This window comes from Diachasmimorpha longicaudata, chromosome 3, assembly GCF_034640455.1.
Source record: "Diachasmimorpha longicaudata isolate KC_UGA_2023 chromosome 3, iyDiaLong2, whole genome shotgun sequence".
NCBI classification, from domain to species: Eukaryota; Metazoa; Arthropoda; class Insecta; order Hymenoptera; family Braconidae; genus Diachasmimorpha; species Diachasmimorpha longicaudata.
In genome coordinates, this window is record NC_087227.1 from 9,242,074 (window position 1) to 9,253,718 (window position 11,645).

At 46.6% G+C, this 11,645-nt stretch overlaps 3 protein-coding genes across 4 annotated transcripts; 2 read left to right on the forward strand and 1 right to left on the reverse strand.

The window, feature by feature from the left end:
• The first annotated feature begins 52 nt into the window (after window positions 1-52).
• Window positions 53-1,632, forward strand: LOC135160852 (S-formylglutathione hydrolase). The gene is made up of 4 exons (XM_064117935.1): window positions 53-227; window positions 329-399; window positions 606-980; window positions 1,139-1,632. Exons 1-4 carry the CDS (start codon window positions 72-74, stop codon window positions 1,533-1,535), a joined length of 999 nt encoding a protein of 332 aa, XP_063974005.1. The 5' UTR covers window positions 53-71; the 3' UTR covers window positions 1,536-1,632.
• Window positions 1,544-3,769, reverse strand: LOC135160850 (presenilins-associated rhomboid-like protein, mitochondrial). Of its 2 annotated transcripts, XM_064117932.1 has the most exons (8): window positions 3,605-3,769; window positions 3,313-3,487; window positions 2,909-3,010; window positions 2,657-2,822; window positions 2,340-2,560; window positions 2,109-2,210; window positions 1,920-2,017; window positions 1,544-1,829 (listed from the first exon to the last, which is right to left on the reverse strand). In XM_064117932.1, the coding sequence occupies exons 1-8, from the start codon at window positions 3,649-3,651 to the stop codon at window positions 1,733-1,735; spliced, it is 1,008 nt and encodes a 335-aa protein (XP_063974002.1). In that variant the 5' UTR covers window positions 3,652-3,769; the 3' UTR covers window positions 1,544-1,732. The 2 variants fall into 2 exon arrangements, with proteins under 2 accessions (XP_063974002.1, XP_063974003.1); XM_064117933.1 differs by lacking the exons at window positions 3,313-3,487; window positions 3,605-3,769 and adding an exon at window positions 3,199-3,236 and having other exon boundaries at window positions 2,909-3,092.
• A 46-nt stretch (window positions 3,770-3,815) lies between these two features.
• Window positions 3,816-11,645, forward strand: LOC135160825 (mediator of RNA polymerase II transcription subunit 12). Its single transcript, XM_064117866.1, has 4 exons — window positions 3,816-4,679; window positions 4,951-8,930; window positions 9,093-11,111; window positions 11,219-11,645. Exons 1-4 carry the CDS (start codon window positions 4,136-4,138, stop codon window positions 11,420-11,422), a joined length of 6,747 nt encoding a protein of 2,248 aa, XP_063973936.1. The 5' UTR covers window positions 3,816-4,135; the 3' UTR covers window positions 11,423-11,645.

The window sequence follows — 11,645 nt, forward strand, 5'->3', positions numbered from 1 at the left end:
TCTTCTGTTTATCTCTGTTTCACATGAACCAGAGATAACCATACTTCCATTCAAGCAATCATTTGCATTCAATGAGAAAGTGCCTGAAGCTAATTGCAGCCGGTAGTCGTTTCTCCCGTGGAGTCAACAAAAGCAGTAGCTGGACATTATCATCATTAGTTAAGAATTATCCTTCACCTTATAGTAGAGTTATTCCACCTGGAAGGCAGTTATCAAAGAGTATTGAAGTACGAATTCTTCAAATATTTCTGTTAAAAGTTTTCAATGCATTCTAACCTCAACAATGAGCGCATTTATGCAGAACGTTCACTGACATTCACCTTTTCAGATGTCACAAATTACCCTGGTCTCGAATAATAAATGCTTCGGAGGATGGCAGAAGGTGTACTCCCACGACAGGTAAAAGAAAACAAAGGAGAAATGAATTGGAAAAATTAGAAAAGAAATTTTAATCCAGATCTTGGGACTCAATGATGCGATTTGGATGAATCTAATAGCATTTTGAAGCCCGACAAAATATCTTCAAACGAGAAAAAAATCACTCAATTTCACTCTGCCAATCTCGAGTTATTGACAATAAGGTCGAATTCATTATTTATTTATAGCTCGGAATTGAAATGCAAGATGAACTTTGGAATCTATCTGCCACCCCAAGCAGAATTCGACCCCGTTCCAGTCATCTACTGGCTCTCAGGGCTCACTTGCACCGAACAGAACTTCATAACAAAGGCTGGAGCTCAGGGTTATGCCTCTGAACATGGGGTAATCCTGGTAATTCCTGATACTAGCCCCCGAGGAGAAAATATCCCGAACGACAAAGAGTACGACCTTGGGCAGGGAGCTGGCTTTTACGTAGATGCAACTGAAGAACCATGGAAGGAGAATTTCCGGATGTACAGTTATATCACCAAGGAACTGCCTAAATTAATTAATGACAATTTTCCAGTTCTGCCCTCCCAGCAGTCGATTATGGGCCACAGGTGATTGAAAGGGATATATTTTAAGTTCGTAAAAATTTGAAGGGTCTACGAATTATTTAACTCTCTAACATTTTTTCCTCACTTCAATTAATTCTACAAATACATAAGGTATTTCGTGTCGATTCATTTAAAATTAATTACTCAATGATTTTCTGCAGTATGGGAGGTCATGGAGCATTGATCTGTGCATTTAAAAACCCTGGGATGTACAAAACCGTTTCTGCATTTGCTCCGATAAGTAATGCAGTGCAAAGTGACTGGGGAAAGAAAGCCCTCTCTGCCTACCTCGGCCCAGACGAAGAAGTCTGGAAGGAGTGGGACGCTACGTGCCTCATGAAAACCTACTCAGGGCCACCCCTGGATATTCTAGTGGACCAGGGGAAAGCCGACAATTTCCTCCACCAATTGCTTCCCGATAACCTGCTGACAGCCTCGAAAGATGCAGGAGTCACTCTGATCTTGCGGAATCAAGAGGACTACGATCACAGTTACTTCTTCATCTCGACATTCATGAAGGACCACATCAACCACCACATGAAGTACCTTAAGAACTAGACGCTAAGTCAAAACCCGACAATTTTTTTATTTCCGAATTTACGCAACAATGTTTGTACATTACGACAAAAAAATAATAAACAAAAAGCAAAAAATATTTCAATCAGTTTTTACAATTTTATTTATCAATTTTGTGGATTCGTGCGATGCGATGAATCTACTAGTTATTAATTTATGAAAAATGACGTTAACGAGGATTACCGAGTTTTCTTTGGTTCACGAAGATTGTGCCAAAACATCAGTAGAGGCTCACGTTTCTGCCAGAGCTGAGGGGATCCCCACGAGTGCCAGAATCTGAGATGTATTTTGATCGTGAAAGACTACTCAAATACTTGGATATTCTTGATATAGAATGATAATTCAATGAATCGATCAGATACTCACATTCCCCAGAGCGCTCCTCCTAAATGAGCTGCATGATCGAAGAATTTCCAGCCGAGTAGACAGCCCAGTGCGTCCACGGCCAGTAATCCCTTGAGTGCCTGAAATAAAAAAAATCACAACTATAAATTCTATTCAAAATTTATTCATTTGCCCGTTAATTTAAATTGCAACGTGAGCTACGTTACTCACATATCCAGCAGTGAACGCAAACATCGGTAGAAAGACAATAGCAACTTTCAAGTCCGGATACTGCATACAAATATAGGAAACTGTTCCCATAATTGCTCCAGACTAAAACATCACCCAAAGATATTTGGAAATAACATTATTTTTTCAACATCATTGGTATGGCAAATGAAAGTCGTTAAAATATTTTTATAGAGATCTAAGCTTTTAGAACCGATATTTGAATAAACTTACAGCACCAAGTGATAATCCCGGTAGACCGACAGCAGTTTTATATAAGTGACTAGCTAGATTAGCAACCACTCCACTCGTCAAATAAAGCGCAGCAAATTGTTCCCGTCCCAGTGTGGGAATGGCCATTGTTCCAAAGCTGTATAAAACGTACATATTGACGCCTAAATGGAGTGCAGAGCTGTGTGAAAATGTTGAAAGCAGCATTGGCCAGCAAACTGCCTCTAAGAATGAAAGATAAATCAATCAGATCGTTTCATATAAAAATTCTGATGAGTGGAATTGAACTCGTAATGCTTTCGGACTATTCCCTCACTCACTGGAGCCAGGATTCGAGCAGAAATATTGGACCATTGTATTCTTGAGGGCTGGTATCCTCCAGCCGAGGAAGACAATGACATTTAAGAAACATATGGGTGCAAATACACGTTGACTCTCTGATAAGCCTCGCCACCAGGCCTGTAGTTCTCCTCTCCACCCAGTCTTCTGGAGATTTGAATATACTATTAATTTATAAATTGTTATTCAACTCTGAGAGAATAATTTCAATACTGAACTTATTGTAAGCATACATTGATTGTCCATTGCTGAAATCGGTTTTTCATTCTAAGTGCATGACTTCGGACCCTCTCGTACTCCCAAATTGTTGCCCCAACGTGCACTGCACCTCCAAACTGCAATATTCGTGCAGTTGGATTATTCAATTCGATTTTATTTCTGCATCTTTCTAAATACTCAAATCCGCTGACGAAAAGACTGAAGTGGAATGCAATTCATAAAAGGAAGTTAAAGAAGAGATGTGTTTGAATCTATCCCCAGAGCTCCAACAAAAATGTCAAAATTCTTTTCCAAATTATCTTACGCAATTCGATTGACAAATTTCATAATTAAAAATGTCACTTGAGATTACGCAAAAGGGACCATTGTCAGTCATCACCATCTCGTTTTCTGCCTCTCTCCCAAAAAATCAACCTACGAGAATGGTGAACCCCAATGGTTTCCACAGCTGTCCCCCAGCCGTCAGTTCAGCCCCTCCAACAGGATCCGAGAGGGTCGAACGTTCGCTAGCCCTGACAACCCTCTTGAACCCTCTAGCCGATCTGGAGCTGGTCTGCATCTCCAGCAGCCCATGCCCTTGTCCCCTGAACCAACTGGAACAAATCCACCGTAAAAAATCCCCTGAAACCCCTGGAAAGAGTCATGCAGTGCGGCATAACCTCTCTTCCCTTCATGATCCTGTGAAATTGTCCAATCACGCCAGTACATACCATCTGCCAGGACTCCCCCCGAACCATAGAAGAGTCCTCAACGCCATGACCCAGAAATGATTTCACGTAACCACGAGAATAATCATCACTCCCCAAAAAACAATACAAATCACCGAGTAAACTGTTTCCCGGGCATGAGCAGGCACAACATAACGGTATATCAACGGTCGGTAAGTCGACCAATGGAAATGACGCACGAGTGAAACTGAATCCTTCGGCAATGGCGTCGATGGTGATTTCAGTGCAATTCCTTGATCACTCCCTTTGACCCTCCCTTTGCCTCTAGACAAGTTCTATAAATCATGTAATTAATAAATAATGAATAAGAAGCAATAAAAAATATCGACTCTTATCGTTTTATCACGGTGAGGGATTCAAAATAACGATCTTCGGAGGGAAGGTTATGTACGATTTCACCTCGACGTCAACACAAAAAGGAAGTAAATAATATAGTCATCAATCCATTGGTGATAAAAATCTAAATGATTTTGTATTCGTGATAGTGTCGAGTGTTGGTTAATTGGTGGTACGATGATGGGGATATTGTATGAGAAAAGGCCCCTGAAGCGCCCGAGACTGGGCCCACCAGATGTTTATCCTCAGGAGCCCAAGCAAAAGGAGGACGAATTGACCCTGACGAATGTCAAACATGGCTTTGCCACGACGACTTCGTTGTCCGATGAATTTGGTACGGCGAGACACTGCAATGTCACTGCTGCCAAAGTCGGTGCTTACTTCAATGCCATTCTCGCTAAGAAAGAGGAACTGGCGACGATGCCTGACACTGGCAGGAAACGACAGCAGATGAACACGAAGGACAACTTCTGGCCTGTCACTGCCAGAACGAAAAACCAGATCGAAACGTGGTTCAAAGATTTATCGGGGTGCAAACCTTTAGTGACGCTAGCCAAGAAGGCACCTAATTTCAATAAGAAGGAGGAGATTTTTATGACTTTGTGTGAATACCAGGTGCCTATGCTCCGAGCTGCGTGGTTCATTAAATTGAGCTCTGCATATACTGTGGCAGTCTCGGAATCCAAGTTGAAGAAAAGACAGTTGCCAGATCCAACTACAGGTAAGTTTAAGAGAATATTAATTCCGGAGAATGCAATGTCATTTTTATCCTTCATTGTTGTTATTGAAAAATGAACGGATATTTTCAAGTCTACACTAGAGTTACAATTGTTGAGTTATTTTTGGACCTGACTTTCTTGCAGTTCACTTATAGCTTTAATATCTAATTAAACTAGAACAGACATTTGTCTCGAGGAAAAGTATATTAATTGGATATTGGAGAAGTTGAATCCAATCCAAAATTCATAACCATTTTCTCGTCACTCTTTCAGAGTGGACTGGCACCCTCATAAAATTTCTGAAAGATCAACTCTCGAAGATAGCAGAGTACTACCATTCTGGAAACCCCATCCATCACCCGTCAACAACACCCCCCACGCTAAACGGTTCCTGTAGCTCCTCCAGCAGTACAACCCCTACCAGTACTTCCAACCCTGCGCCCTCATCCACATCCAACCCAAACCCGACCAGCACCTCGAACGGCAGTACAACAGGGAACGGTACCCCCTCGATGAACCCCTCGACCCCCAACTCCAATCAGCAGTCAACGCCCACCCCCTCAATGAACGACGAGCACCGACAAGCTCTGAAGCAATGGCATTACTGCGTACAACTGGCCAAATACATGTTTGAAGAGGGTCTTCTGGACCGTCAGGAGCTTCTCCAGTGGATCCTCGAGCTTCTCGATAAGATGCGCTCTGCCCCCTCAGAAGATGGCATCCTGAAGCTGCTGCTCCCCCTGGCACTTCAATACGTCGAGGAGTTCGTGCAGTCTGAGCTGCTGGCTCGTCGTCTTGCCTACGTCTGCTGCAGGAAGCTCGCCCACATGCTCAGCAACATCGACATGAACACATCCCCACAGAGCCCCATGATCCCACCGATTAAAATTGAAAATGGGAAGGATCCACTGATCCCCCAGCCAGTGCCGAATCCCTTGACAACTGCCTTCAACGATTACCTGTCCTGTCCACATCACAGAGGAGTAATCTACTCCCTTTCAGCCATAATACAGGTGATTATTCTGGAGTGTCCAACAGCCCTTGTGTGGAACAGTGTTGGTGAGGGTAAAGCCCCATCAGTCCTCAACGGATCCCCCCTGGACTACCTTCCCTGTCCCCCAGCGAGTCTCCCCTGTCCACCGTCGACCGCATCGAATCCAACGATGCAGCAGTTAAAGATCGCCCAAGAGAACATCAGACTGCGTTCCCAGGCAGCCGAGGGCAGATGGTCCTGCGATAAGTGGCAACAGAGTTCAGCTGGAATGACAACGACTCGGGTGTTGGCAGCCCTGGATGCCCTGGATCGTCACAGTTTCGACAGAATGGATGCGACAAACTCCTTGGACACACTCTACTCCAAAATATTCACTCCACCCCCGAAGGAGACAAACAACGAGAGGGAACAAACTAAGACTGAGTACACACCCCAGCAGGACTCCGCAGTTGTTAATATACTGTGTGAATGGGCAGTGTCGGCTGAGCGCTGGGGTGAGCACAGAGCAATGGCTGTTGCCAAACTCCTGGAGAAGAGACAGGCCGAAGTAACTGGTGAGAATAATGATGACAATGACAAGGACAGTGTCTGTAGCAACGGAAGTCCCCCGACTCTACCTATATTTCAACCCCTTCTGATGAAGTTCCTGGACACTGATGCACCCATTCAGGACAACAGCACCGCCCAGACCAAAGCACAATTCACGAATTTGGTGCATCTGTTCTCGGAGCTAATAAGGCACGATATATTCTCCCATGATGCTTACATGTGTACGTTGATATCTCGGGGAGATTTAATACAGGGACCAACAGCTAGCAAGCCAGGTACGCCTAGTAATCGAGACCCCATGGACGAGGACAGTCTTTTCCCGGGAATTGATCTGAAACCGACGAAATTGGAGGTCTCTGATCACGGGAGGATGGATCTGGACGATTCGAAAATTGACGACGACCTTGATAAACTCCTGCAACACATCAAGGAAGATCAGCAGAACAGCATGGACGCTCCGGACAGCCCCAAGGACGATCTTGGGGGGCACTCGGCTGAAGGCCTGGAGACCAAGACTCCCACCAGCCCCAGTCGCCATCTCCTGTATACGACGCACTTTCCACTACCTCAAGACGAGTCCTGCAGTCAGCACGACTGCAACCAACGACACGTGCTACTGTATGGTGTGGGGCGAGTCAGGGATGAGGCACGTCACGGGGTCAAGAAGATGACGAAGGAAGTGTGCAAGCTCTTTGGCAAAAAATTCAGTATCGACGTAGCCGAGGGAGGAAAAGTGAAGAAACATTCTCGAAATGAATTCAACTTCGAGGCAATTACCCAGAAATTCCAGAACCTAAGTTACTTCGATCAACACGTGGTAACCTGGCAATGTGCTACACAAGTGATCGAGATGCTGAATGTCTTCGCTCTGTCAGGATCGTCTTACCTACCTGTACAGGAGCACGTGGCATTCCTCTTCGACCTGATGGAGCTCGCCCTGAACATCTACGGACTCATTGACGTCTGCATTCAAATACTGAAGGAGCTGCCTGAAGTCGAGTCTCAACTCGCTCTGAAGAACAGTCAACTAGTAAGGAGTTACACTACCAGCCTGAGCCTCTACGTTGTTGGAGTGTTGAGGAGATACCATTGCTGCCTGCTGCTCTCTCCAGAGCAGACAACAGCGGTGTTCGATCTTCTGTGCAAAGTCGTCAAGCACGTATCGAACCCCAGTGACTGTAGTTCAGCTGAGAGATGCATTCTCTCCCAACTGTACGACCTCTACTCCTCGTGCTCATTACTGAAGACCAAATCGCACGGGGTGGAGGCCTTCAGCAACGCCTATCCGAAGATCAGAGCTGCCTTGTACAGTGCCGTACAGTTGACCTCATCGAATCATCCCTACAATTCTCAGTTTATGGTGGACGTGTTCAACAGCCCTCGCAGGGGCGGTAAGATCGAGCCCCAATGGGCGAGATCCCTCAACGAAACCCCAGCCAACAGGTACAGTTTCGTCTGCAATGCCATCGTTGCTGTTTGCAGTGAAACTGATAACGATAAACTGAACGAAATTGCCATCACCTGCGCTGAGTTGACTGCTTGCTGCAACGCCCTGAGTGCCGAGTGGCTGGGGGTCTTCAAGGCCCTCTGCTGCTCTGCCAATAGCTTTCCCTTCTACATTGACGTGCTGAATCAAGTTGATGTGCAGGACTTGAGCATTCACAATTCACTGGCTGTGTTCATTTCCATTCTCATCGCCAGACACTGCTTCAGTCTTGAGGATTTCGTCCTCCACATCGCTCTTCCGTCCTTGGTGAGGACCTGCAATGATGGGAGAGGAGATGCGGACACAGAATCAGAGTCCAGAGGGAGACTGACGTGCCACCTGGTGCTGAGGCTTTTCAAAACTGTCGAGTGCCCCCAGCCCTCATTGTACTCAGTCAGCACGAGCCCTCATCCTCTACCCAGTGGCAATCCCAGGGGTTACAGCATAAAACTGAGCTGTGACAGGCATCTCCTTGCTGCGACACATAACAACATTCGGGTGGGGCCGGTGCTGGCGGTACTGAAGGCCATTCTGGTTGTGGGGGATGCTACGGCTGTTAAACAACCTCCGAAGAAGCCAGATGTGCCTCTGACACACTCGGGGAAGGGAACTGGTCCTGCTAGTGTGGGAGGAGTTGGAGAACTGTCTATCAGTCATATCCTTGGAACCAGTGATATCCTTGGGGGAGGAGACGACCTGGGGCTTGATCTCGCTATGTCGTCTTCTAGCAGCAGTGCTGGCATTACTGAGAATGTCAAGGGATTGAGTGAATTCGCTCAACACGTCCTACGACAAATCTGCAGCCAGGAGTGGGTCCTAGAGAAGTGTCTTCATAATCCTGAAGAGCTGTTTCACGTGGAGATGCTGCTAGATAATATGCTATCGGCGAAACAGGCCCAGAGGCTTCTCCATATGATTTGCTATCCGGAAACTTCCCTGGATGCCTTTCACGATCAGAGGACTCACATCACAAATATTCTGGAGAATCTGGAACAGTGGAGCTTGAGGATGTCGTGGCTGGATCTCCAGTTGATGTACAAACAGTTCTCATCGGGGTCTAGTGATTTGTCGCAGTGGCTGGATACTGTTGCCAAAGCTGCCATCGATGTATTTCAGTTGAACAATCCGACGAATACTAAAGGGGAGAAGAGGACGGGATCCATTTGGTTGGTCGCCCCGTTGGTTTCGAAATTACCAAGCGCTGTGCAGGGGAGAGTCTTGAAGGTTTGTAGAGGTTTAATTTTATTAGGTGGAGGATAATATCCGGGGTAAATATGTATATTAACTTTTGGGGTCGACATATTTTCCGGAGAACGATCTGGACTTTTTTAATGGCGTCTTCAATCATTAGCAAATCATTAAAACTCCCTGATGTTGACATTACAGGTAGCTGGTAATTCCCTAGAATCTGGCAATTGGACAAAAGCAGGTCGTGAGCGTCGTTCAAAGTCCCCATCCCTGTTCAACCACCAGCCATTCCTGTCGCTGGTCCTGACTTGCCTCAAGGGCCAGGACGATCAGCGTGAGGGTCTTCTGACCTCTCTCCACTCCCAACTCTCTCAATTTCTAAACACCACAAAAGACGAGAAGAACGTTGCCTCCGAGGATCCGAAGAGTCGCGAGGTTCTGCAGGACGCCCTGCAACTTCGTTTTAGTCTCGTCGGAGGTGTCTTTGACACGATCCAACGTAACACGACAGTCACTATCGATTGGGCAATTCTGCTTGTTCAATTGGTGAGCTACGGTGTAATCGACCTGAACAACAACTCCGAATTGTTCACAACAGTGATCGACATGCTGGCAACACTCATTCATTCCACACTAGTCTCGGACTCTCAATCGGAGAAGGACGAGAATAAGAAGCACTATCAGAACCTCATGAAGAAGCTGAAGAAGGAATTAGGAGACAGAAATTCTCAGAGTATTCAGTACGTTCGTCAGCTCTTACCACTGCCAAAAATAACGATGGAAGTGATCACCTGTGAGCCTGTGGGATCTCTAACCGACACTAAAGGTAACAAAATCGCAGGTTTTGACAGTATCGACAAAAAACAGGGGCTTCAGGTGTGCGATCACCAGAGGATTTCTGCATGGGAGTTACTCGAGGGCCACAAAAACCCAGCGCCCCTCTCCTGGACGTGGTTCCGAGCAGTGAGAATCGAGCGAAAGCCCCTGACGTATCACAGTGCTCACAAGCTCCTCCGGTATCACACTCACAGCCAAATCAGATCAGCCAATCACTACCTGGATCCTCCACCACTGCCCCCGGAGGATCTGGAGCCAGATAAGAAGGAGAATGAACCCGGCAAGGCAGACACCCCAATGAGCGTCGATTCTCCCAGCAGACTGGGTCCCATTGGTGTAAATGCGGGTGCTGGAAAGGGTAAAGCGATGAAGGCCCCAAGGAGACACAGAAGGAATAAAGCAGCGACACCAACAGCTCCGGTACCACAGCAGATACCACAGGCCCCTCCCATGCAGCAGATGCCGTACAATCAGCAGGCCCAACCTCAGCCACAGCCACAAGCTGCCAATCAAGTGCAGCCGGGAATGTTTGCACAGGCGCCTCAACAGCAGCAGCAGCAGCAGCAGCAACAGTGGTACTCTAATCAGCAAGGGCCAGCACCCCCTCAGCAATACAGTTACGGCCAGCAAATGGCCCAGACACCGGTCGCTGGACCAAGGTACGACAGGCCTGGCATGAATAATCAGTCAAAGCAAGCGTTATCCAATATGTTGAGGCACCGATTGCCCAACCAATTCATCGGTGGACAGCAGCAACAAAATACCCCCGTTGGTGGTCCTGGCTTCCAGGGGATGCAGAGGCAACAACAGTTCATTAGGCAACAGTTGAGGGCTGCCCATGGAGCCCCTGGTATCAATCAGCAGGGGATGTTTGCTCCTCAACAGCAGCAGAATATGTATGGTAACATGCAGCCGGGGATGAATCAAAATTACACCGGCTATGGGGGACAACAGATGATTGGACAAGGGGGACAGCAGGGCCAGGGACAGCATCAAAATCCGGGGCATCAGGGACAGCCTCATCAGAGTGCACAACAGCAGCAGATGATGCAGGCGCAGCAACAGCAACAACAGCAGCAGCAGCAGCAGCAGGGGATGATGAATCAGCAGCAGAATATGATGTTCCAGAATCAACAGCTGATGGGGGGACAGAGGGGACAGCAGGAGTACATGCAGCAGCAGAGGATGCAACAGAATACTGGACCAAGGCCGTCTTATTTGCAGGCACCTAACGTCACGATGAATGCAATGGGACCCATGGGGGGTGGTGTGCAAAATCAACCGGCCCCACCGTACAGACAGGCCGGGGGCAAACCAGCGGGGGTTGGCGTCAGTGGAGGGGGCGTGGCTATGCCACCAAATCAACAGCATTTCCAGCAGGTGAGATCTTATTATGATTTTTGAATGATAAAAATTAATTTAAGTTTCCAGGGTTCCTCATTCTTCGTGAATTAATGAAAATTATTTTCTCTTGTCGTTCCAAACAGACAATGAATCAAAGACAGCATTTGAGACAGCAAATGCTGGCGCTGCAACAGCAGCAGGTCCAACAAGCCCAAGCTCAGCAACAACAGCAACAACAATCTGGTAATAATGGGCAACCACCAACCCCACAACTGGTTGCACATCTCCAGAGGCACCTGACACAACCACCCCAACATCCCTATCACAACCAACCTCCACCTTATTGATAAATTTACTCATTATGAACATTGTTTTAGCTGTATATTTATATATTTATAATCGACGACGAGTAACTGAGAATTTTTTTTCATTTATAATTATTGAGACCCTTTTTGTCTTGTTTTCTGAATATTTTAACTGGTGATGAAGAACGGGGGAATAAGCGAATTGTACAAACGTTGTAAACTCAATGGGCTATTGTATCAATAAAAATCATGAGTTGGAAGTCTA